A 27,681-nucleotide genomic window follows, 5' to 3' on the forward strand; every position below is an offset into this window, starting at 1 on the left:
CCACTTGTGCCAGGATCAGGTTCTGGAAAGCTGCTTCATGCAGGGAATATTATGGTGGAGGAGACAATGGGGGCAGAACTAGTGTGAATTCCAATGGATGACATCACCCATCAGTGACATCCACACAGAAGGAACAAATGCAAGAAATGATCTGTCCTCACTTCCTGCAGAATTTTGAAACTACAAAGATGGGTAGAGACCCAGGCTAACTTCTGACTGTCCACGTTATGATTCATGTACCTTCAAGAAGAGAGGAATTTTGAGATCAGATTTTTAGATAGGATAGAGAAAATATGAGGTGGCAGATGGCAATTGTAGGAAATTTCAACCTGCATCTAGTTCAACAAAGCAGCACATCGTCGAGTCAGCTTTCACATATATGCTAATGACTACCAGCTTGAGCTTACTGCCTCCTTTATTGATCCAAAGGCTGTTGCCACACTCTCAAGTTCCCTATCTGATATCAAAACCCAGATGAACCAAAACTTGCTCCAGCTGAATGCTGGCATACTGTGGCTATCATTTTGGCTCCCCTCAGCACTTTGAACCTCTCAACTGAATTCCATCCACCACCCAGCTGCAATCTCAATCTGAGTCATGACATGCTGTACTTCAAATTCAGCTGATGTTCCCACATTACAGCCAATTGTTTTTGTTCCACTTCTGCAAAACTGACTGCCTCTACCATATCTCCCCACTTCCACAGCCAAAACCCTAATCCATGCCTTCAATACCTCGAAGCTTCATTTCTCTAATGCCATTTCAGTTGCCCTACCTGCCACAATTCTTCACAAGCTACAAGTCATCGAAAATGCTACAGTCTATGCCCCAATGGACATTAAGACCCATACTCCCAACACCCTGTCCTCTTCAAGCTGCACGGGTTCTTTGTGCACTAGTGTGTTGATTTCAAAATTCTTGTTCTTGTGTTCAAATCCCGCCATGGCCTCAGCCCACCCTACCTTTGATCTTCTCCTGCCTTACGTCGTCACCAGCATGGACACGATGGGCCAAATGGCCTCCTTCTGTGTCGTAATTTTTCGATGATTCTATGATTCTATGATTCACAAGCAACCTCTGTTCCTCAAAAATCTCCACATGCCATTCTCCACCTGCTCCACTATTGACAGGTATTTGTTCAGCCACAATGTTGTGTAGCTTTCTACCTGGTTCCTTCTGTCTTGACATGTCCTACTTTAAAATGCTGTCTGAAAACTCTCCTCTTTCATCAAGCTTTTGGTTTGCTATCCAAGACTTTGCATTCTTTTTCCACTTCATCATCATCATAGGCAGTCCCTCGGAGTCGAGGATGACTTGCTTCCACTCAAAGTGAGTTCTCGGGTGGCTGAAGAGTCCAATGCGGGACCTACAGTCTCTGTCGCAGGTGGGGCAGACAGTGGTTGAAGGAAAGGGCAGGTGGGAAGCCTGGGTTGACGCACACTCCTTCCGCTGTATGCGCTTGGTTTCTACTTGCTGATGATCCACTTACCTGATGATTGGCACACATCATTTGTTTTTCCTCCTTATTGTAAAGTGCTTTGAAACATCTTATTGCACGTGAGCGGCACCATTTTACTGCAAGTTGTTGTTGTGCTGTTTTCAATCAAGGGGAGCAGGCAACATCAATTTGTTATGAGTAATGAACCAAAAATAGTTAGTGAACAGGTAGGAATGGAGGATCTTGGCAATAGTGATAATATAAGATTCACAATAAGGTTTGAAGGGAAGATCACAAATGATGGTTTTGGATTTAAACAAGGATAACTTTGAAAGAATGATACAGAAATTGACTGGAATAGAGTGGGAGAAATTATTAGCTGGTAAATATAAGTATCAACAGTGAAATATATTCAACATAATAATTAGTGGATTATTAAACCCTGAAAAGCAAAAGGGTACAACTGAGTGAGGACCAATTTTAATCAAACGTCCAGCATATGGCAACAATGAAGACTGGACACTTAAAAGGATCAAACGGAGACCAATACAATAAAGCAAATAATATATGAGTATTAAAAACATGTAGATGGTATGAAGGGTAATAGTAATGTTTTTATAATCTAGCATGTAAGATTTCTAAATCGCTGGCATTAAATTGACAGTGAGACTGATTCTTTTAAAACAATTCAGAACAGTTTATTAAACACACACATGCACGTTTTATCAGAGAAACAGCAGTCGTCACTTAACCTACGGATCGACTTAGTTACAACAGATACAATGTTACAATAATGATTTATAAAAAGGCATACATCACTTCCCTCTGGCAAAGCACATGGCCCGCTCCTTTGTCCGTAGAGAGAGGTCCTGCCTTTTGCCGTGTGCTTAAGAAAAGAGAAAGTGCAATCTGTGCTTGGGTTTTTATATCCCTTAAGTCCATTGTTCCTCAGAGAGCCCAGGATTGGATCTTGGTTCCAGGGCAGTTCCTTATTGGCTCTGCTCACACATGTGTCTGTCTGAAGGACTCAGTGCCATCCCTTGATTAGGTTAATGGTTTTCCAATTAAGACGATATACAAACAGGACATGCTGGAAGTCTGTGAGCTTTCATTTTGTTTCAACACTGCAGCCTTTCCGTATAATCTACACTTTTAACAATTCTACATACACAGAATCAATTTTATCATTAATAAACACTTTTATTCTTACAAGCAGGATGATTGAGGGCCAATATGTCAGCCATAGGCTGACGAGAACCCTGATCCCAGAGGAAGGGTATGTAACCTTTAAGAACCTCTCCCTTAAAGACAATTACACCTGGAGTTGGAGCAGACTTTCCTCAGCCAGTTGGGAATAAAATGGGAGCATCAAGAGAAGTAGGCCCTGAAAGAGGCATGCAAGTTGAAGAGCTAAAAAATGTTATAAAAAGAGTTAAACTGACTACAGCAATGCACACAGTGTCTGTAATAAAATGGGAACTGGAGGCAATAATGTGTTGCGAGGAACCAGATGTAGTAGGTTTTACTAAGACATAGCTACAGAAAAATCAAGACTGAGAATTAAACATTGCAGGGTATAACATAGTTAGAAAAGATGGAGAGGGCAAAAGGGAGGTAAAGCAGCTGTACATATTACAGCTAACATAATGACAGTAGAAAAAGTGATGCAGCCATCAGTAAGAAGGAAGTAGAATCTATGTAGATAGAAATAAAAGAAAATAAAGGATCAATTACACTAATAGGCGTAGTCCACAGACCATCTAATAGACCCAAAGTTGTGGAAGAGCATCCGGGAGGGCGTTGAGTACATCGAGTCTGATCGCCGAGAGCACGCAGAAATCAAGTGCAGACAGCGGAAGGAGTGTGCAGCAAACCAGGCTCCCCACCCACCCCTTCCTTCAACCACAGTCTGTCCCACCTGTGACAGAGACTGTAATTCTCATATTGGACTGTACAGTCACCGGAGAACTCACTTTGAGTGGAAGCAAGTCTTCCTCGATTCTGAGGGACTGCCTATGATGATGATGATAATAGTGGAAGGAAGGTGAAGGAAGAAATATGCAAACAAAATAGGGAAATGAGTAAAAAATAGAATAATCATGGGGGATTTCAACTACCTCGACATTAACTGGACAGAATAGGTAGATAAAGGGAATAAGGGGATATAGTCATTATCATCATTATAGGCAGTCCCTCGAATCAAGGATGACTTGCTTCCACGTCAAAAAGTTCACAGGTGTTTCAATTAAGTACCTAAAATTCCAGGTCGAAACTAAATCTTGAAGGGTGAAAGATACCTGTGCTTGGATTTCTTTTATGGTGTGGTGACCATTGCACACCAGCCACCACACGGGCTTGACAGAGCTAGGTCTTGGTCCAGTAGCAAGGGTTAACCAAGACGACTGGAGACCAGCTCTGCTGCACGGACCTAGTGTGCACACATATCACAATGTGGGTTGGCCCGTGCTGCCCCTGGGCCCTCGCCTCTTCTGGGCCCCAAATTCACGCCTCTCCTGGGCCCCGATCATGTCCCTCTACAATCTCTCGCCGCTCCTTCGCCCTGACCTCGCCGTTCCTTTGTCCTGACCTCGCCGTTCCTGCAGTACCTGCCCACAACCTAGCGTCCCTTTTCACTGCCGTTGCTCTCCTGCTCCAGCACGTGCTGCTCCTTCCATTCCCCAGCCTGTTCCGATGGTGCTCGCAGGCCGGGGGCCATGCAGACTGCTGGGCTACGCCATCATGCTGCTCCTTCTGCCTCCCGGCCTGCTCCGATCATTATAATGTGTACAGGACTCCTTTCCAGTATGTAAGAAGCCCAACAAGGAAGGATTTGTGACTATCTAGTAATGGGGAAAGAACCAGAGCAGATAAGAGAAATAAAGATAAGGAAATAGCTAAACAATAGTGACCATAATATAATGGCCTAGAATTTGCAGTTGTAATGAAAGTGAAACTGTCAGCGTTCACCATCGTTATAACTGTTCAGCCACTTCTGGCAACCTCACATACACACTTAAATCCAAAAGGTGCTGTTTGGCATTCTCTGCTCCTCCGCAGGGTGCGCTGTTGAATTCACGCAGACGGCAATCAATTGAAATCACTGAACTGACAAGAACTTTAGCTTTTACTCTGTAATATCACAGTTAAAAATCTCCCAAAAAGTCAATCCTTGTTCAACGAGGTGTAACTGGGTTTTCAACGGCATACTGAGTCATAACTACAGATGAACAACCGATCTGGCCCTGAAAAACTAATTTTATATTTGTGGAATGTCAAATTTTTCCATTATGGTGAAAAGTCCATGTTTTTTCATATACTATATATTTTTTAAAGTTTGTTTATGATATTTCAGCTTCTATCTTCATCCCATGTTTAAGTCTCAATCTTTATTTCGCTCTATGTAAAATTTATTAAAAGTGAAGGATCATTTTACTTCCTGGTTTGCCATGAGAATTCTTTAATGTGTTTGGCTGCTTAGCCAGCTTAATGACATCACTGTTGCTGGACACTGGAGATCCCCAAGGCTTGGTGGCAGATTACATTAATGTTGGAAGAGATTAAATCCACGCCATAGAGATTGCTTGATCTTTGTGGGCAGCTTTCTTCGAGGTCAGTGGTGAGCACCATTACTTCACCGCTGACCACAAAATCTAGATTATATAATATGATTTCGGATAATAATTCAGAAATACATCAGCATGACAAAAACCAGGGCAATATATTGAAGAGAAGCTGATTTTGAGAAGCTGAGAATATCAGTTGGAAAAATAAAATGGACAACAATATTGGCAAACAATGGCGTAGAAAAGTAATGGGAAACATTTAAGATGGTGTTCAACAGAACCCAGCAAAAATATATTCGATATAAAGCAAGAACAAACTAAACACTAATGAGACACCATGGATGAATAATGATATAAGGAAAAATTGAGGGTAAGGAAAGAGATGTACACCAAGTACATGGACAGCAGGGTGGAGCTAAAGAAGAGAGAATACAAAGAGACTAGGAGAAAAGCCAAAAAGGCAATTAGCAAGATGTAGAGGAACTATGAAATTAAATTATAAAATGATAGACACGTGAAGACCTTCTGGTTCATCCAACTTGACCCACACAATTACAATACATTGTTTATCACAATATATACACTCCCCACTGCACCTGAAATCATGTGATCTCCTGGGAGAGATGAAAGACCAGGTAAAAACACAGGCCAATTAGTGGGAAAAAATCTGGGAAGTTCCTCACCGACCCATCTAGGTGATCAAAACTAGTCCAGGAGATCACTCTGGTCCTGAATTCTCTGAAGTACCTACCTTTTGCAAGAGCTGATGCCCACTCCAACAAGAAATAGGTTCAGTCCTCGCTTGAAGGAATTCAGCGAATCAGCTTCCATCTCAAGATACGGCAGCCTGTTCCAGAGGTTCACTATTCTCTGGGAAAAGAACTTCCTCCTGACATCTAACCTAGATCCAGCCATATACATCTGAAAATTGTGATCCCTGGTCCTCCATAAACTTTTTAATTTGAACAAACTGTAAACTGGTACACAATCTATTCCCTTCATCATCTTATAAACCTCAATCAGGTCATCCCTCAATCTGTGCTTTTCTGAAGTGTAAAGTCCCAACTCTTTTAGCCAACCTTGAAAACAAAAATGCTTTATACTGGGAATTAGTCTTGTGACCCTTCTCTGCATCCTTTCCAAAGCCTCAATATCACCCACCATGTAAGGAGATTGTAATGTATTTGTTTTATGAATTCTTGGCTTAAGAATTCATAGAAATACATTGCTGTTAAGAACTAGTTAGTTTAAGAATCACACTACACATTAGCAGTTCAACTATTTTAGTTGTGCACTTTAAACAAATGCTCACTGCAAGGTGGTGGTGGGGTTTAGCGCACTAAAAACAGAAATTATACAAGGGCCCCTGGCTAAAAGGGGGGTGGGGGTGCACTAAAACCGACAAATTAAACAAATTAAACTTTAAACTTAAATGATCAAATTAAAATTTGGTTGCCGGGCGTGATGATGCACTCCGGCGCCCACCTCACGCGGAAGGCCGCAACCGCTAGACACCGCATGCTCCATCTCCAGGGACATTCTGGCTCGGATGTAACCATGGAAGAGAGGCAGGCAGTCGGGTTGAACGACCCCCTCGACCGCCCGCTGCCTAGACCGGCTGAGGGCCCCCTTGGCCATGCCCAGGAGCAGTCCTACCAGGAGGCCTTCCAACCTGTCCGCTCCCCTCTGCACAGGGTGCCCAAAGATCAGGAGTGTGGCTCTGAAGTGCAACCAGAATCTGAGGAGCAGCCCCTTCAAATAATGGAACAGGGGCTGCAACCTCGCACATTCGATAAAAACATGGAACACGGACTCCTCCAGACCTCAAAAATTGCAGGCGGCCTGGGAGCCCATGAACCAACTTAAAAACTTGTTGCACGGACTGCTCCATGTAACACCCTCCAGGCCAAGTCCCCAACAAATAAGGGGAGGACTCCCGCATAGAGAGCACTCCATTGGGGACCCCCGCCTCCTCCGGACGGCAAGATGGTGCGCCATGGCGTGTCCAGACAGCAGACGAAGATGGCAATGTGGAGAATGTGCAGGAGCAGCCCGTACAGGAATCCCCTCCGCGCAGAACTGAAAGGCACGGAGGGGATTTCCCAGAGGGGGCGCAATTTGTGAGGCGCCAGCTCCTAAGGGAGGTTTTGGGACTTGGTGCCGATGAGGAATTCCATCCGGATGGGGGTCAGTTCGGACGGGATCTCCCCACATGCTTGGGCCTCCTCGACACACCTAACGGAGTCAGGGCACAGTGCTGTTTTTAGCGACTCGACGCCATTGGCCGTGCGCCAGACGTCGGCCCAGGATAGGCGCTGTGCCAGCATGTCTGGTGCCATCCAGCCCACTCCTTCACCATCGAGCTGATCCCTGACCCTGATCACCTTGCCAGACACAGCCCTCTCACCTGCCTGTCAGCTAAAACCATGGTCGTCGTGGTACGGATTCCTGAGCAGCGGCTCCTGAAGGACAGCCGCCACTCCAGATGGGCGATGTCATGTATTTCACCATCTTGCAATGACAATAGTTATGTAACTGTAACTCATGCACACTGTACCTGTACCCTTGAAATGCACACCCTGACCACAGGGGGTGAGCTTGCAGGAGACACTCCTCACCTGGGTTTCCAGGTATAAAAGGGGAGGTCCCACCCAGGGTCAGATTCCTGGTTCTGGGAATAAAGTGAAGGTCACAGAGTGACTGTGTCTGATATATACATGCCTCGTGTGAGTTTGTAACAAGCTGCAGAGACACTACATTTGGCGACGAGAAACGGGAATCACCGAACCACGAGGATGGTCACCGGTGGCACAGACGAACGCTACTGTGTGGGTGAGGACTGGGAAGACTTTGTGGAAAGACTCCAGCAGAGCTTTGTCACAAAGGACTGGCTGGAAGAGACAGCAGCTGACAAGCGGAGAACGCATCTACTGACCAGCTGTGGCCCACAGACGTATGCGCTGATGAAAGACCTGCTCGCACCCCAAAAGCCAGCGGACAAGTCCTTCGAAGAGCTCAGCCAGCTGATCAGTGAGCATCTCAAGCCAACAAGTAGCGTACACATGGCCCGGCACCGGTTCTACTCTCACCGGAGTCGGGAAGGTCAAAACATCTCGGACTTCATGGCGGAACTGCGGCGTTTGGCTAGTCTCTGTAAGTTCTCCAATGCCTGCAGACTGGAGATATTAAGGAACTTTTTCATCGAAAGCATTAATCATGACGGCATTTTCAGGAAGCTCATAAAGTCCAAGGACTTGACTTTAGAAGGGGCGGCGTTGATAGCTCAGACCTTTATGGCAGGGGAAGAGGAGACCAAGCTAATTTACGCATGCAGCCCTGGTTTTAACGTTGCAATGAACCAGGGAGTTAATGTTGTAAAAGTGATACAGAAACTCGCAGGCAGGCAAGGGCAATTCAACACCAATCAGGCAGGCAGGCAAGGGCAATTCGACACCGCCCAGGCATCAACAAGCTCCAGGGTGGGCCCGTAACAGGGACAATGGAAAGGTGATCAGCAATTCACGCCATCATGAGGAACAATGAATCCCATGATGGGACCAATAACACCCTCCATCAGTGTGCTTAGAAACAGCCAAACGGGAGGAATGCCTGGAAATAGTCCTTTTGTTAACAGCAATTTCAGCTCATGCTGGAGGTGTGGGGGTAGACACACTGCCAAAAGCTGCAGGTTCCAGCTTTATAGCTGTAGGATTTGTAATATCAGTGGAAATTTGGCCAGGATGTGCAAAAAGGCAGTAGCGAGGCTAGTCTGCGAGACAGAGGAACCAGACAAAGGGTCTGCAATGCAGGATGAGGCAGGGAACAACCATGGATGCTGAAGTTCAGAGAGTTCATGTGGCTGACGTCCATAGCTCATACACTAAAACGCCACCCATGATGATGAAAGTCTTACTGAATGCCATCCCGGTGCACATGGAGCTGGATGTGGGAGCTAGCCAGTCACTTATGAGCGCCCAACAATTTGAGAGACTATGGCCACACAGAGCTAGCAGGCCCAAACTGGAATGCTTTGAGATGCAGCTACATACGTACATCAAAGAGATCATCCCAGTGCTGGGCAGTGCAAACTTGGTGGTAACACACAATGGATCACAGAACCGGCTGCCACTCTGGATCGTTCCGGGGAATGGCCCCGCATTCTTGGGGAGGAGTTGGCTAGCCGAGATGAATTGGAAATGGGGGGATGTGCACGCCATTTCATCTGTGGAGCGAAGTTCATGCTCACAGGTTTTACAAAAATTCGGGTCACTGTTTCAACCCGGTGTCGGAACGTTCAAGGGCACTAAAGTAGTGATACGCATCACTCCGGACGCCAGACCAGTGCACCACAAAGCCAGAGCGGTGCTGTACGTGATGCATGAGAAAATTGAAAGTGAACTGGACAGGCTGCTCAGAAAGGGCCACCATCAACCGAGTGTCGCTGCAAGACCAATACCCGCTTCCGAGAGCGGAGGACCTCTTTGCCACGCTGGCAGGTGGAAAGCTGTTCACGAAGCTGCACCTCACTTCGGCCTACATGACTTCGGAACTGGCGGAAGATTCCAAGTGTCTGACCACCATCACAACGCACAAAGGATTATTTGTCTACAACAGGTGCCTGTTTGGCATTCGTTCAGCAGCGGCTATCTTTCAGCGAAACATGGAAAGCTTGCTCAAGTCCATCCCTGGAACGGTCGTATTCCAACACGACATCCTGATAACGGGTCGAGGCACCGAGGAACACCTCCGCAACCTGGAGGAGGTGCTACGCCGATTGGATCGGGTAGGCTTGCGGCTGAAAAAGGCCAAGTGCGTGTTTTTGGCCCCAGAGGTCCTTGGTTCTGGGAATAAAGTGAAGGTCACAGAGTGACCGTGTCTGATATATACATGCCTCGTGTGAGTTTGTAACAAGGTGCAGAGGCACTACAGGCAAGAACTGCGTTTGGTGGCGACGCTGTTCCAGACCCTGATGAGTTCCTGGTAAAAGACAGGCAGCCCCCGTATGGCGGTCCTGACGCACCCCCCAGGCTCACAAATGGGAGCTGCGTCTCATAATTGAAGTAGTACTGCTGGAGGAAGAAATACGTCGCCAGCACACACCACCGAGGAGGGGGCTCAACGTAGAAGTATCTCTGCAGGGTCTGAAGACGGAAAATCGCTAGCTGGGCGCTGACGCACATCAACGCCTGACCGTCCTCCCTAAGCAGGAGACTCGAGACCGCGGCAGAGACCCAGTGCTTCCTGTTGTTCCAGAAGAAGTCCACCAGCTTCTTCTGTATCTTGGCGACAAACACAGGGAGAGGGGTCAAAGTGACCAGCCGGTACCACAGCATAGTGGCCACCAGCTGGTTTATGACTAGCGTTCAACCACTGTAGGACAGCACTCAGAGCAGTCCTGTCCAGCGCCCTAGGCGAGCGGCGACCTTGGCCTCCAGCTCCTGCCAGTTTGTCGGCCAGGCTTCCTCATCAGGGCTAAGGTAGACTCCCAGATAGAGGAGATGAGTCGTGCTCCAGGCAAAAGGCCTGAGCTCCTCCAGCAGGGAGTCCACCCGCCACTGACTCACCAGGAGTCCGGAACATTTCTCCCAGTTCATCCTGGCGGAGGATGCGGCCGAGTAAATCTCCTGGCACTCACGCATCCTCCGCAAGTCAACGGGATCCTCGACCATGAGGTGCACGTCATCGGCGTAAGCTGAGTGGATGACCTCCACGCCCGGCCCTTGCAGAGCCAGTCCCGTCATATAAAGTCAGTCAATTCTGGACCATCCTCTTCCAGGCCTCACCCAAGTAAAGGCGCTGGAGTCGGCACGGGGATTTCGCCAGATCTCCACCAAGTCGAAGGACCCGACCAGGTCCCTCAACTTCTCCATCGCCGTCATGTTCTACGGGGCACCAGAGCGGTCTCTCGCCTCGAGGGTGCAGTTAAAATCACGCCCCCCCCCCCGAGGACAATGCAGTCGCCGACGTTAACAGAGCCTAGAAGAGTGGACACTTCTTCGAAGAAGCGCACTTGCTGCGGTCTGGGCTTGGGGACATACACGTTCATGAGATGGAGCAAGCAGCTTGGCACGGGCTCCTCGACCCCCAAGATCTCCGGCTGAAAATGTCGGGCCAGCAAGATAGCCACCTCACAAGAAGTGGCGGTGAGGTGGCTCATGCGGACCTCTCTTTGCCATTCCAAGAGCCACGTGGCCTCGTCTCCTGGAACAGTGCGGGTTTCCTGCAGGAAGCACACCGCATATTACCCTTCCGTAGGAGCAAAAAATTGTTAAATCTACGGCGTACCTCTCTGCCGCTGTTGATGTTGAGGCTGGCTATGGTTATCTTCATGACAAGAGCATAGTGCAACCTCTAACTTAAACTACTGTCGGGGGAGGAGGGGGGGAGCGGAGACATTTGATGACCTCCACTCCCTCAGCAACCCAGTGAGGAACGTTTTGAGCCGGCGCAGCTCAAGGTTTTCTGGTTTTGATGAGGCCCCGCCCGCGCCCATGATTTTGATGGCGGCACGGATGGACCTGATGCGCAGTGCCGGCTCGGACCATTTGTCCACAGCCAGATGGGCTCTATTGCAGCGATCCTGGCATTCCGCCAAAAAGTCCTGGAGTTTTTGGCAGGAATGAGGGGGGACTCAGCGGGGGTCACGAGGAGATCCATCGCCTCGCAGGTGATGGATTCTAAATCCTCTCCCTCGCCTACCACCGACGTACGGACGATGACACGGGGAGGAGTGGTGGCGGCACCAGCGTTGGCTGTTTTAGCGGCCTTGGAGGCAGGGCAGTTCTTGTGGACGTGCCCCACCTCCTTACAGGTGTGGCACAGCGGTAGGCTGTCCTTTCGTGGACCACATTAAATGCTCCTCCGTCCTCCGTTATTGTTAAGACCTGACTCTAATGTACTGACTTACACGAGACACATGCTGAAGTCAAGGTCACTCAGGACCTGCACCTTTAATTCCAGCTCTCCAGTGCTGCACTTGCCTGAGACCTCCCTTTATATAACACAGTGGGACAGGTATGGAGTGTCTCCTGCAAGTGCACCCCTGGTGGTAAGGTATGCTTATTGTTACAGGTCATATCCAGTTACAGTTATGTATAGCATGGTAAGATACAGTTATACACAGTAATGTGAGATACATGACATCACTCTCCCCCAAGGTCTTATTGCCTTTATAGATTCAGTCTCTCAGGTGGTCTGCACTCTCGCGTGGAGAGTCTTAGTTGTGGTTCAGTTGTATGTCTTGATGCCTGTTTTTCGTTCGGTGTGATTGCTGGTATCTCGCCTAGGCTGTCTGTTTCATTCAGTGTGATTGCTGGTATCTCACCTGGGCTGTCTGTTAAGACTGCCCTTTCCTCAGGTTGTTCCACCTGTCTGTCCACCAGGTGTGGTGTGAGTTCCACATTGTAGTCTGCCTCTGGTTCTTCAGTGTTATCAGTGAATCTACTTTTTACTTGGTCTACATGCCTCCGGCAGTTTTGGCCATTGTCCATTTGTACAACAAGTAGCCTGTTTCCCCCTTTGTCTGTTACTGTCCCTGCAAGCCATTTGGGACCCCGGCCATAGTTTAGCACAAACACTTTGTCCCCTATCTCATTCCACCTCCCCCTCGAATTTCGGTCATGGTACTCAGTTAGCTTTTGATACTTAGCCTCAACAATTTCATGCGTGTCTGGGAGGATTAACGAGAGCCTGGTCTTTAAGGTTTGTTTCATCAATAGTTGCGCGGGGGGAACCCCAGTCAACGAATGCGGACGAGATCTGTATGCCAGCAGCAGTCGCGACAGGCAGCTCTGCAGCGTGGGACCTTGGATTCTGAGCATGCCTTGTTTAATGACCTGCACTGCTCGCTCTGCCTGGCCATTGGAGGTCGGCTTGAATGGTGCCGTCTTAACGTGATTTATACCGTGGTCAACTATAAAATCATGAAATTCTGCACTGGTGAAGCACGGACCATTATCATTGACCAATATGTCAGGAATTCCGTGCATTGCAAACATGGTTCTAAGGCTCTCCACAGTGGTGGAGGTGGTGCTTAAGTTTAAAATGGTGCACCCGATCCATTTTGAAAATGCATCAAAGACTACAAGGAACATTTTGCCCATGAATGGGCACGCATAGTCTACATGCACCCGCGACCATGGTTTGGTGGGCCAGGGCCAGGGGCTTAGGGGGGCTTCCCTGGATGCATTACTGAGTTGGCCACAAATGGTGCACTGACGGACGCAGAGCTCCAAGTCCACGTCAATGCCAGGCCACCAGACATGAGATCTGGTAATGGTCTTCATAAGGACGATCCCAGGGTGCTCGCGATGGAGCTCCCGGACAAATGCCTCCCTGCCTCGTACGGGCATAACTACTCGGCGCCCCACATCAGGCAGTCTGCCTGTAGTGAGAGTTCATGCATGCGCCTATGGAAGGGTTTGACCTCCTCGGGGCAGGCATCGCGAGCCTCTGCCCAGTCACCGGTTAAAACAATCTTTTAACTAGAGATAACGTGGAGTCACTGGTCGTCCAGGGTCTGATTTGGCAAGCTGTCATGGGCGAACCTGTGGATTCAAATGCATCTCACAGTCCTGTTCGTCGGACCCTTCTGTGGTCGCCAGGGGTAGCCTGCTAAGCACGTCGGCACAGTTGTCTGTGCCTGGTCTGTGCCTTATCGTGTAGTCGTAAGCCGCCAGCATGAGTGCCCAACGCCGAATGCGTGCCGAGGCGTTGGCTTTGATTGCCTTGCACTCGGATAGTAGGGACGTGAGGGGTTTGTGGTCAGTTTCTAACGCACACTTGACCCCGAAAAGGTATTGGTGCATCTTTTTGACACCGTACACGCACGCGAGCGCCTCTTTCTCAACCATACCGTACCCATACTCCGCCCGTGAAAGTGACCTAGAGGCATAAGCAACGGGCTGCAATTTACCCGCATCATTGACGTGCTGTAAAACGCACCCGACCCCATACGCTGACGCATCACACGTAAGGACTAACTTTTTACCTGGGTCAAAAAAGGCTAAAACATTCTTGGAACATAGAAGGTTGCGTGCCTTATTGAAGGCGTGTTCTTGGGCGTCCCCCCAAAACCAATCGCACCCCTTTCTGAGTAGCACATGGTGAGACTCCAGCAGCGTGCTCAAGTTCTGCATAAAGTTCCCAAAGTAATTGAGTAGCCCGAGAAAGGCGCGCAGTTCCGAGACATTCCGGGGCCTGGGTGCCAGGCGAATTGCTTCAGTTTTGGATTTGGTTGTGCGGATTCCATCAGCGGCAATCCTTCTGCCCAAAAATTCAACCTCAGGCGCGAGAAACAGACACTTGGATTTCTTAACTCTTAGGCCTACCTGATCCAATCGATTTAGTACTTCCTCAAGATTGCGGAGATGAGAGTCGGTGTCCCTGTCCGTGATGAGTATGTCATCTTGAAACACAACCGTCCCCAGGATGGACTTGAGCAGACTTTCCATGTTGCACTGGAATATAGCAGCTGCCGACCTGATGCCGAATGGGCATCGATTGTACACAAAAAGGCCTCAATGTGTGTTGATGGTGGTGAAAAGCTTAGACTCTTTGGTCAGTTCTTGCGTCATATACGCAGATGTGAGGTCAAGCTTCGAGAAAAGTTTTCCTCCAGCCAACGTGGCAAATAGGTCTTCTGCTCTGGGCAACGGGTATTGGTCCTGTAGAGAGACTCTGTTTATGGTAGACTTATAATCCCAACAGATTCGCACAAATCCATCAGGCTTCATGACGGGGACGATGGGGCTTGCCCAGTCGTTGAATTCCACGGGAGAAATTATGCCTTCCCACAGAAGCCGGTCCAGTTCGTTTTCAATCTTTTCCCTCATCACATAAGGCACAGCTCTAGCCTTGTGATGGACCGGTCTGGCATTCTGTGTGATGTAGATTCTAACTTTAGCCTCTTTGAAGGTACCCACACCTGGCTGAAAGAGATGTTCAAAACGGCTTAGAACTGTTGAGCAGGAGGTCCGTTCCTCTGACGACATGGCGTGAACATCATCCCATTTCCAATTAAATTCTGCTAGCCAGCTTCTCCCCAACAGGGCTGGGAGATCCCCGGGGACAATCCACAGGGAATGTCGGTGCACCATCCCTTTGTGTGTGACTGAGAGCATGGCGCTGCCAAGGACTGGGACGATTTCTTTAGTATAGGTCCTTAGTTTGGTGTCGATCTTTGTGAGTTTTGGTCTGTTGCTTTTGTACGGCCACAACTGTTCAAATTGTTGAACGCTCATGAGAGATTGACTGGCCCCCGTGTCCAGTTCCATGTTGACAGGTATCCCGTTGAGTAGAACCCTCATCATAATTGGAGGCGTCTTGGTGTAAGAACAGTGGACATTGATCGTGTTAACCCGCTGTACCTCGGCGCCCGTGCACTGTTCCAACTGTCTTCTGGTCCGCTTTCCAACCCTTCCGATTCGTATACCAGCCGAGCTGCTGTTTTTCTGCACATGCGAGCCAGATGCCCTGTGTAGTTGCAGTTTCTGCAAATGGCATGCTGAAATCGACACACCTTGGTTGAGTGCCTTCCCCCACATCTCCAACACAGACCATTTCCATTGTTTCCGAAGGATGAGCTGTGTCTGGCTGATCTCCCTTGAGCTTCTCTCAATCTGTTGTTGATTGCTCGCATTGTGGGTTGATGAGGTGTGATCGGCCATTCATGTGGCCCTTGATTTTGATGTCTTCTGGCGCCACTGTCTGTTGTTGAAGGCCTGCTCTCCTGCCTTTTTCTGTGTGTGGGGGGAGCGGTTTGTTTCACAATGTGAACCCCTTGTTCTGATGCCTCATTGGTTGTCATACCCGAAGTATAGATCAGCCTCGTTTCTTCTTCACCTGCCAAGAACGTCTGTGCGACCAGTGCTGCTGCCTCTAGAGTCAAGTTCTTGGGCTCTATAAGCTTTTGGAATATGCCTGCGTGGCCTATTCCTTCAATAAAAAAGTCTCTCAGTACTTCTTTCCTTAGTTCATCAGGGAACTCACATGAACTAGCCAGCTTCCGAAGTTCCACCACGAAGTTGGCCCACACAGCGTCTGTAGTTGTCGAACCTGTGTCTGGCCATGTGTAGGCTGCTTGCTGGCTTCAGGTGGTCTCTCACCAGTGTGCTCAACTCCTCAAATGACTTGCTTGCTGGTTTCTCGGGTGCCAGCAGGTCTTTCATTAAAGCGTATGTTTTCGAGCCTCAGCTGGTCAAGAGATGGACTCTTCTCTTGTCTGCCTTATCGTCGCCCAGCCAGTCTTTGGTCACAAAACTTTGCTGGAGCCTTTCTATAAAGTCATCCCAATTGTCTCCAGCATTGTATTTCTCATCTGAGCTGTTGGTAGCCATTCTGTGGATTCTGTGACCCCGTAACTCGTCGCCACTGTTAAGTGCTGACTCTAATGTACTGACTTACACGAGACACATGCTGAAGTCAAGGTCACTCAGGACCTGGACCTTTAATTCCAGTTCTCCAGTGCTGCACTTGCCTGAGACCTCTCTTTATATACCACAGTGGGACAGGTATGGAGGGACTCCTGCAAGTGCACCCCTGGTGGTAAGGTATGCTTATTGTTACAGGTCATATCCAGTTACAGTCATGCATAGCATGGTAAGTTACAATTATATACAGTAATGTGAGATACATGACAGTTACCTCCTCCCACGCCAGCTGGATGAAAAGCTGGCGGTGGAAGAAGAACACATGATGGAAGCTGGCCTCCTTGAAGCCGAGCGGTATGGGGTATATCCCTGACCTTACCACCTCCAGTTGATGTCAGTGGGGGAGGAGGAGCTCACCGGTAACAAAGGGCAGGACATTGGAAATAACAAGTCTCTGCATGGTGGGATCGAGAGGATCCACCAGCAGGAATATCCCGCCCACCGTGAGCCCCTTTTCAAGGGCCAGGGACACCGCCTGCTCCAACCTCAGGAAGAACACAGCTTTCCCAGACATTTTGGAGGCAGCGACAATGGCCAAGGGGCTGACTACCCCAGCCATTGCCCTCACGCACTCCTCTATGCTCATGTTGGGGTGAGTGTAGCTCTTGACACCATTCTTTTTAGTTAAAATTGTAAAAAGTGGCTGGGCAGCAGGAGCAGCAGGAAACAACATGGCCGTGGACACCACATGCGCATAAGTTTGTGCTGGCCCTGCCACCGGCGAAGGTGGACTCGCCATGTCAGGGTCCCTTTAAGGACTACACTCACCCCAATGTCTCAGGCATAAAGGTCTTAATGACCTCCTTTAATTGAGCAGAGGGAGCTCTTAATGAGGCACACCGCTCCCCTGCTTAACAATTGGGGAGCAGCCTTTTTCCCTCTGCTCAGCTGTCTTATTTTTAATTGTATTTTTAAGAAGAGGCCTCTCACTGAGAGAGAGAGAGAAGGGTGGGAAAGAGGGAAACTGTGAGAGCAGGTCACCCCTCACAACATTGGGTGGGTGCTTGAAGGGGTGCACTTTCCGATGGTAAACACAAAGTCTTTATACTCTTCTGGCGGGGGGAGAATATGTCTTCACCCAGATAGCTGGAACAACCCAGGCACAATCCTCCTAACGATGTTAATTTAGTGAGAAACGAGTCTTCACCCAGGCAACTCCAGTTGTCCCGGGCCAGGCAATGGGGGACGGGTGCTTTTAGTGGTGTGAGGGGCCTATTTGGTGGCAAGAACCCCATGATATTCCAGCCTTCTCAAATCTTCTTTCTTCCCCCGACCGATACAATAAAGTCTTTTTGGAGAGTGCACCAATTATACCCACCTGTAGCTTGTTATAGATGGCTCTCCCTCCTTCCACGCAAAATGATGCTGTTTTTCGGGTTGATGTTTTTTGTCCTTTTCTCCTCTCTCCCAACTCCTTGGTAGCAGTGTTGCAGAGGCTTTTGATCTCCTCAGCCCCCTTGCAGTGTTATAGCAGTAGTCCCCTTCTTCCACTCCTGGGTGCACAGGCTGCAGGAGCAATTTCAGGAGCTCCTTCCTTCACACACTCAGCTCCAAGTGAATAAGCAATTCCCACAACAACAACTATATTAGTTGTATCAGTAATCGAGTGCCCCCACCCCACCCGACTAAAGGGGGGTGGGCACACTCCAAGAAATTTTCAAGTGTCCCGTTGTTTTTGTTTGAGGGCACTAAAACACAAATTATACAAGTGCCCCCTTGCTAAAAGGGTGGGGGCAATAAAACCGACAACTTAAACAAATTCTACGTTAGACATTAAGGTCAATTTAAAATTTGGTTGCTGGGTGTGATGCACTCCAGTCCCTCTGGCACCCATCTCTCCTGGAAGGCCGCGAGCATACCGGTGGACACCGTGTGCTCCATCTCCAGGGACACCCTGGCTCGGATGTAACTGCGGAAGAGAGGCAGGCAGTCAGGCTGAATGACCCCCTCGACCATCCACTGCCTGGACCGGCTGATGGCGTCCTTGGCCGTGCCCAGGAGCAGTCCTACGAGGAGGCCTTCTGACCTGCCCGCTCCCCTCCGCACAGAGTGCCCAAAGATCAGGAATGTGGGACTGAAGTGCTACCAGAATTTGAAGAGCAGACCCTTCAAATATTGGAAGAGGGGCTACAACTTCGCACATTCAAAAAAAACATGGAACACGGACTCCTCTAGACCGCAGAAATTACAGGCTGCCTGGGAGCCCATGAACCAACTTAAAAACTTATTGCACGGGATTGCTCCGTGCAACATCCTGCAGGCCAAGTCCCAAATAAATAAGGGGAGGACTCCTACGTAGAGAACAGTCGATTGGGGACCAGCGCCTCCTCCGGACGGCAGACGAGGATGGCAACATGGAGAGTGTGCAAGAGCAGCCTGTACAGTAATCCCCTCCACGCAGAACTGACTAGCATGGAGAAGATTTCCCAGAGGAGGCTCAAGTTATGAGGCGCCGGCTCCCGAGGGAGGTTTCAGGACTTGGCGCCGATGAGGAATTCCGTCCGGATGAGGGTCAGTTCGGATGGGATTTCCTCACATGTTTGGGCATCCTCGACACACCTAACGGAGTCAGGGCCCAGAGCTGTTTTTAGCGACTCGATGGCATTGGCTGCGCGCCAGACGTCGGCCCAGGATAGACGCTGTGCCAGCTCGTCTGGCGCCATCCAGGCCACTCCTCCACCATCGAGCAGGTCCCTGATCCTGGTCACCTTGCCCGCCACAGCCCTCTCGTCCGCCTGCCACCTAAAAGCGCGGTCGTAGAGGTACGGATTCCTGAGCAGTGGCTCCCGAAGGACAGCCTCCACTCCAGTCGGGGGAGAACTGAATTCGGTGGCGACTCTGTTCCAGACCCTGATGAGTTCCTGGTAAAAGATAGGCAGACCCTGCATGGCAGTCCTGACGCCTCCCAGGCTCACAAACAGGAACTACGTGGCATAATTGAAGCAGTATTGCTGGCGGAAGAAATACATCGCCAGCGCACACCATCTAGGAGGAGGCTCAACGTACAGGCATCCCTGCAGGGACTGAAGCCGGAAAGTCGCATGCTGGGTGCTGACGCACACCAATGCCCGACCGCCCTCCCTAAGCAGGAGACCCAGTGCTTCCTGTTGTTCCAGAAGAAGTCCACCAGCTTTTTACCCCTGTAGAACAGCACTCGGAGCAGTCCTGTCCAGTGCCACAGGCGAGCGGTGACTTTGGCCTCCAGCTTCTGCCAGTTCACCAGCCAGGTTTCCTCGTCGGGGCTAAGGTAGACTCCCAGATAGAGGAGATAGGTCGTGCTCCAGGCAAAAGACCTGAGCTCCTCCGGCAGGGAGTCCACCCGCCACTGACCCACTAGGGTCAGAACATTTCTCCCAGTTGATACTGGTGGAGGATGCGGGCAAGTAAATCTCCTGGCACTCACGCATCCTCTGCAGGTCAACGGGATCCTCGACCATGAGGAGCACGTCATCGGCGTAAACTGAGAGGACGACCTCCACGCCTGGCCTTTGCAGAGTTAGTCGAGTCAACCTCTTCCACAAGAAGCGCAGGAAAGGCTCCACGCAGATGGCATATAACTGGCCGGACATGGGGCATCGCTGACGCACCCTTCCCAAAGCAAAGGGGCGCCGTCAAAGACCGTTTACCTTAATCAGACACTGCGCGGTGGCGTAGAAAAGTCGGATCTGGGCGATGAAATGCATCCCGAACCCGAAAGCGCGCAGACTTCCGAACAGATACTCGTGATCCACCGTCGAACGCCTTCTCCTGGTCTAGGGAAACGAAGGCGACTGACAGACCAGCTTCCTGGTATTGGTGGACCAGGTCCCAAACCAGATGGATGTTGTCGTGGATTGTCCGGCCCGGGACTGTGTAGGACTGGTCGGGGTGGATCATGTGGTCCAGTACGGCGCCAAAGCGAGCAGACATCACCCTGGCAAAAATATTGTAGTCCTGCTGAGGAGGGAGACCCGGACGCCAGTTCTTTAGTAGGCGGAGATTGCCCTTCTTAGGCAGCAGGACGATGACTGCCCTGCGCCAAGAGAGGGGCATCTCCCCAGTCGCCAGATTTTCCCCCAAGACATCCCAGAACGCCCTGTGAAATCCATGGTCAGCCAGTCCAACCCCGGGGACTTTCCCCTCAAGAGCTGGTTGAGGGCACCAGTCAGTTCCGCCAGGCTTAGCGGCACGTCCAAATTCTCGATTCCCTCCTGGCCGACATTCGGCAAGTCCTCCCACAAAACTCTACGCGCTTCCTCACTGGATGGATCCGGAGAGAACAGGGCCCCGTAGAAGTCTCGGGCCCTGTTGCTGATGCCCTCCGGATCCAAGACCAGTGATCCGTCATCGGCCAGCAGCGTCAAGAGCTGCTTACGGGCCCCGTGTGTTATGTATGTCAAAACATAGAAACATAGAAAATAGGTGCAGGAGTAGGCCATTCAGCCCTTCGAGCCTGCACCGCAATTTAATGAGTTCATGGCTGAACATGCGACTTCAGTACCCCATTCCTGCTTTCTCGCCATACCCCTTGATCCTCCTAGTGGTAAGGACTACATCGAACTCCTTTTTGAATATATTTAGTGAATTGGCCTCAACAACTTCCTGCGGTAGAGAATTCCACAGGTTCTCCACTCTCTGGGTGAAGAAGTTTCTCCTCATCTCGGTCATAAATGGCTTACCCCTTATCCTTAGACTGTGACCCCTGGTTCTGGACTTCCCCAACATTGGGAACATTCTTCCTGCATCTAACCTGTCTAAATCCGTCAGAATTTTACGTTTCTATGAGGTCCCCTCTCATTCTTCTGAACTCCAATGAATACAAGCCCAGTTGATCCAGTCTTTCTTGATATGTCAGTCCCGCCATCCCGGGAATCAGTCTGGTGAACCTTCGCTGCACTCCCTCAATAGCAAGAATGTCCTTCCTCAAGTTAGGAGACCAAAACTTTACACAATACTCCAGGTGTGGCCTCACCATGGCCCTGTACAACTGTAGTAACACCTCCCTGCCCCTGTACTCAAATCCCCTCGCTATGAAGGGCAACATGCCATTTGCTTTCTTAACCGCCTGCTGTACCTGCATGCCAACCTTCAATGACTGTGTACCATGACACCCAGGTCTCGTTGCACCTCCTCTTTTCCTAATCTGTCACCATTCAGATAATAGTCTGTGTCTCTGTTTTTACCACCAAAGTGGATAACCTCACATTTATCCACATTATACTTCATCTGCCATGCATTTGCCCACTCACCTAACCTATCCAACTCACTCTGCAGCCTCATAGCATCCTCCTCGCAGCTCACACTGCCACCCAACTTAGTGTCATCCGCAAATTTGGAGATACTGCATTTAGTCCCCTCGTTTAAATCATTAATGTACAATGTATACAGCTGGGGCCCCAGCACAGAACCTTGCGGTACCCCACGAGTCACTGCCTGCCATTCTGAAAAGTACCCATTTACTCCTACTCTTTGCTTCCTGTCTGCCAACCAGTTCTCAATCCACGTCAACACACTACCCCCAATCCCATGTGCTTTAACTTTGCACATTAATCTCTTGTGTGGGACCTTATCAAAAGCCTTCTGAAAGTTCAAATACACCACATCAACTGGTTCTCTCTTGTCCACTCTACTGGCAACATCCTCAAAAAATTCCAGAAGATTTGTCAAGCATGATTTCCCTTTCACAAATCCATGCTGACTTGGACCTATCATGTCACCTCTTTCCAAATGCGCTTCTATGACATCCTTAATAATTCATTCCATCATTTTACCCACTACCGATGTCAAGCTAACCGGTCTATAATTACATGTTTTCTCTCTCCCTCCTTTTTTAAAAAGTGGGGTTACATTGTCTACCCTCCACTCCATAGGAACTGATCCAGAGTCTATGCAATGTTGGAAAATGACTGTCAATGCATCCGCTATTTCCAAGACCACCTCCTTAAGTACTCTGGGATGCAGATCATCAGGCCCTGGGGATTTATCGGCCTTCAATCCCATCAATTTCCTCAACACAATTTCCAATAAGGATTTCCCTCAGTTCCTCCTTCTTACTCAACCCTCTGACCCCTTTTATATTCGGAAGGTTGTTTGTGTCCTCCTTAGTGAATACCGAACCAAAGTACTTGTTCAATTTGTCTGCCATTTCTTTGTTCCCAGTTATGACTTCCCCTGATTCTGACTGCAGGGGACCTAGGTTTGTCTTTACTAAACTTTTTCTCTTTACATATCTATCGAAGCTTTTGCAGTCCGTTTTAATTTTCCCTGCAAGCTTCCTCTCGTACTATATTTTCCCTGCCCTAATCAAACCCTTTGTCCTCCTCTGCTGAGCTCTAAATTTCTCCCAGTCCCCGGGTTCATTGCTATTTCTGGCCAATTTGTATGCCGCTTCTTTGGCTTTAATACTATCCCTGAGTTCCCTTGATAGCCATGGTTGAGCCACCTTCCCTTTTTTATTTTTACGCCAGACAGGGATGTAGTTCATCCATGCGGTCTCTAAATGTCTGTCATTGCCCATCCACTGTCAACCCCTTAAGTATCATTCACCAATCTATCCTAGCCAATTCATGCCTCATACCTTCAAAGTTACCCTTCTTAAAGTTCTGGACCATGGTCTCTGAATTAACTGTTTCATTCTCCATCCTAATGTAGAATTCCACCATATTATGGTCACTCTTCCTCAAGGGGCCTCGCACAACGAGATTGCTAATTAATCCTTTCTCATTACACAACACCCAGTCTAAGATGGCCTCCCCCCTAGTTGGTTCCTCGACATATTGGTCTAGAAAACTATCTCTTATGCACTCCAGGAAATCCTCCTCCACTGTATTGCTTCCAGTTTGGATAGCCCAATCTATATGCATATTAAAGCAAGGTATCGATTCTATATGTGACAAAGGTCTGAAGGCCAGGCAGTGGCGAGCTACATCGCCGAACTTAGGAGCCTTGCAAGACATTGCGAATTCGATGGATTCCTTGAGCAAATGCTGAGAGACTTTTTTGTTCTTGGCATTGTCCATGAGGTAATCCTTCGCAAACTTTTGACTGTTGAAACACCGAATCTGAGCAAAGCCATAATGGTAGCCCAGGCATTTATGTCCACCAGCGATAACATCAAACAAATTTTGCAGCATAAAGAGGTTTCGGCCAGTACTATACACAAAGTAACGTCGTTTTCAGGCAGGAATGCATATGGCAGAACGTACACACTGGCAGCTGCACGAACTCAGGTGACCCAGAGTCTGCCATCAATCGTTAAGGCGAGGCAGTTAACACCTTGTTGGTGCTGCCAAAGTGATCATCGAGCCCATCAATGCTGCTTCAAACACTATGCGTGCAAAAACAATGAGACACCTCCAGCGAATATGCAGACGAGCTGCAAACCCTGCAAACCACCACATTGCAGAGGAAGATCGATCCATGATGGGTCAGGCTGAACTAGAGACTCGAACCGAGGAGACTCGAACCGAGGACTCGAAATGAGATGCACATCTTCACCACGAAATATCCACCAATCGTGTTAAAAGTTGAACTGAATGGAATTCCAGTATCCATGGAACTGGACACGGGTGCGAGTCAGTCTATCATGAGCAAAAAGGCCTTCGAGAGGCTGTGGTGCAACAAGGCACACAGGTCCAAGCTGAGCCCTATTCATACCAAGCTAAGGACTTACACCTAAGAGCTGATCCCTGTTATTGGTAGCGCAGAAGTAAAAGTCTCCTATGATGGAGCAGTGCACAAACTCCCACTCTGGATTGTACCAGGAGACGGCCCCACATTGTTCGGCAGAAGTTGGCTGGGAAAAATCCACTGGAACTGGGACGACATCCGAGCGCTCTCGTCCGTCGCCGACGCCTCATGTGCCCAGGTTCTGAGCAAGCTCCCATCGTTGTTTGAGCCAGACATTGGAAGTTTCTCAGTGGTGAGGGTGGAGATCCACTTGGTACCCGGTACACGGCTCATCCACCACAAGGCACGGGCGGTGCCATATATGATGCGAGAGAAAGTGGAAATTGAGCTGGACAGGCTGCAGCGAGAAGGCATCATCGCGCCGGTGGAGTTCAACGAGTGGGCCAGTCTGATTGTTCCAGTTCTCAAAGGCGTCGGCACGGTCAGAATTTGTGGGGACTATAAAGTAACAATTAATCGCTTTTCGCTACAGGACCAGTATCTGCTATCCAAGGCAGACGCCTATTTGCGACCTGGCTGGAGGAAAGATGTTCACCAATTTGGACCTGACCTCGACCTACATGATGCAGGAGCTGGAGGAATCTTCAAAAGGCCTCACCTGCATCAACACGTACAAAGGTCTGTTCATCTACAACAGATGCCCGTTTGGGATTCGATCGGCCGCGGCAATTTTCCAAAGGAACATGGAGAGCCTGCTAAAGTCAGTTCCACGCACCGTGGTTTTCCAGGACAACATACTGGTCACAGGTCGGGACACCATCGAACACTTGCAGAACTTGGAAGAGGTTCTAAGTCGGCTAGATCGCATGGGACTCAGGTTGAAGCGCTCGAAGTGTGTTTTTCTAGCACCAGAGGTCAAGTTCTTAGAGAGAAGAATCGCGGCAGACAGCAAGACGGAGGCCACCAAGAACACGCCGAGACCACAGAACGTGACGGAGCTGCGGTCATTCCTGGGACTCCTCAACTATTTCGGTAATTTCCTACGCAGGTTAAGCACCTTGCTAGATCCTCTATATGTGTTGCTACGCAAGGGAGATGACTGGGTATAGGGGAAATCACAAGAGACTGCTTTTGAGAAAGCCAGAAATCTGTTATGTTCCAACAAACTGCTCGTTCTGTATAACCCATGTAAACAATAGTGCTAGCTTGCGATGCGTTGTCATATGGGGTCGCGTGTGTGTTACAAGCTAACGAATCGGGAACATTGCATCCGGTCGCCTATGCGTCCAGGAGTTTGTCCAAGGCCGAAAGGGCTTACAGCATGATCGAAAAAGAAGCTCTGGCATGCGTTTATGGTGTGAAAAAAATGCACCAGTATCTGTTTGGTCTCAAGTTTGAGCTAGAAACTGACCATAAGCCGCTCATATCGCTATTCTCAGAGAGCAAAGGGATTAAAACCAATGCCTCTGCCCGCATCTAAAAATGGGCACTCACGCTATCTGCATACAACTATGTAATCCGCCACAGACCAGGCACAGAGAACTGCGCTGATGGTCTCAGTCGGATACCATTGCCCTCCATCGGGGTGGTAATGACACAGCCTGCAGACTTGCTCTTGGTGATGGATACATTCGAAAATGAAAAGTCACTCATTACGGCCCGCCAGATCAGGACCTGAACCAGCCAGGATTCTTTACGTCCCTGGTAAAAAGCTGTGTCCTCCATGGGAGCTGGTCCAGTGTTCCAGCAAAGATGCATGAAGAGATCAAGCTGTTCCAGCGGTGCAAAGATGAAATGTCTATAGAGACAGACTGTCTTTTGTGGGATAATCGCGTGGTTTTGCCTAAGAAAGGCAGGGAAATGTTCATACGTGACCTACACAGTACCCACCCAGGCATAGTAATGATGAAAGCTATAGCCAGATCCCATGTGTGGTGGCACGGCATCGACTCAGACTTAGAGTCATGCGTGTGCCAATGCAACACTTGCTCTCAACTAAGCAATGGATCCAGAGAGGCACCGCTAAGTTTGTGGTCATGGCCCTCCAAACCATGGTCTAGGATCCACGTTGACTTTGTGGGCCCATTTCTAGGCAAAATGTTTTTGGTTGTTGTGGATGCTTATTCAAAATGGATTGAATGTGTAATAATGTCTGTAAGCACGTCCACTGCCACTATCGAAAGCCTACGAGCCATGTTTGCCACGCACGGCCTGTCCGATGTCCTTGTCAGTGACAATGGGCCGTGCTTCACCAGTGCTGAATTCAAGGAATTCATGACCCGCAATAGATCAAGCACGTCACACCTGCCCCGTTCAAGCCTGCATCCAATGGCCAGGCAGAATGGGCAGTCCAAACCATAAAGTAAAGCTTGAAACGTGTGTCAGAAGACTCCCTGAAGACTCGCCTGATCCGAGTCCTGCTCAGCTACCGCACCAGACCCCACTTGCTCACTGGGGTTCCCCCAGCCAAGCTGCTCATGAAAAGGGCACTCAAAACAAGGCTCTCTCTTGTTCACCCTGACCTCCATGATCACATCGAGGGCAGATGGCATCAAAGCATGTACCATGGTCGCACGATATTGAGGTCAATGACCCTGTGTTTGTATTCAATTATGGACATGGTCCCAAATGGCTTGCTGGCACGGTCATAGCCAAAGAAGGGAGTAGAATGTTTCAGGTCAAACTGACGTGCAGAAAGCATTTGGACCAAACCAAATTGCGATTCACAAACAGCCACATGCAACCCGAAGAGGACACCACCAACTTCGACCCTCCAACACACACACAAGTGGCAAACGACATCACGGTTGACCACGAAGCTGAACTCACCATCCCCAGCAGCCTGGCAAGACCAGCTGTCCTGCAGCCCAGCAAAGAACCAACCAACTCACCCACACCTACATTTGTACCGAGACGATCGACAAGGGAGCGAAAAGTCCCAGATCGTCTCACTCTTGTAAATAAGTGTACTATTGACTTTGGGAGGGAATGATGTTATATGTTACCCTAGGCAACCTGTATCATAACACCACCAGAGGGCCTACCTGTTGGAGTCCCAAGGGATCCCAGCATCCTTTGGGGGCACTGCATATAAGCAGGCCTCCCATGCTGTACGAACACTCTGGACTTTAAATAAAGGAGCTAAGGCCACATTTACTCATTGTCTACAGTACTCAGTTGCATCACTTTATTATGAGCGTAACAGATGTCTTCACCTGGGATGGCTGGAACCACCCAGGCACAGTCCTCCAAACGATGTGAAGTAGTTAATTGGGGAAGAGACTGCACCCAGGTAGCTCCAGCCAACCTGGGCCAGGCAATGGGGGAAGGGTGCTTCCAGTGGTGCGTGGGGCCTAGTTGTTCACAAAAACCCCACACATGTTCACGCACACACATGCATGCACACACACCCCCACGATGTTTTTAATAGATCTTCTTTCCTCCCCCCACTGATTAAGCAAAGTTTTTTTTGGGGGGGAGTGCACCAAAATACACACACCTGTTGATCTTGACAATGGCTCTCCCTCCTTCCACACAGCTGGTGAGTAATTGAATGGCAACTGTTCCTTCCCCCTCACTCAAACTCTGCAGCTGTAACAGGAGTATTGACAGCTCTCCCTCCTCTCCCCTCTCCAGGCAGCAG

General features: G+C 49.2%; 1 protein-coding gene across 1 annotated transcript in view; it reads left to right on the forward strand.

Annotated features, from left to right (window-relative positions):
- LOC139274608 (uncharacterized) overlaps positions 1-27,681 on the forward strand; it is a 128,067-nt gene that overhangs the window by 51,862 nt on the left and 48,524 nt on the right. The window contains 3 exon segments of the mRNA XM_070891285.1: positions 9,639-9,784; positions 11,531-11,825; positions 20,423-20,485. Coding sequence (XP_070747386.1) covers positions 9,639-9,784; positions 11,531-11,825; positions 20,423-20,485 — 504 coding nt within the window.

The sequence above is a fragment of the Pristiophorus japonicus genome, chromosome 10 (assembly GCF_044704955.1).
Source record: "Pristiophorus japonicus isolate sPriJap1 chromosome 10, sPriJap1.hap1, whole genome shotgun sequence".
Taxonomy (NCBI): Eukaryota; Metazoa; Chordata; class Chondrichthyes; family Pristiophoridae; genus Pristiophorus; species Pristiophorus japonicus.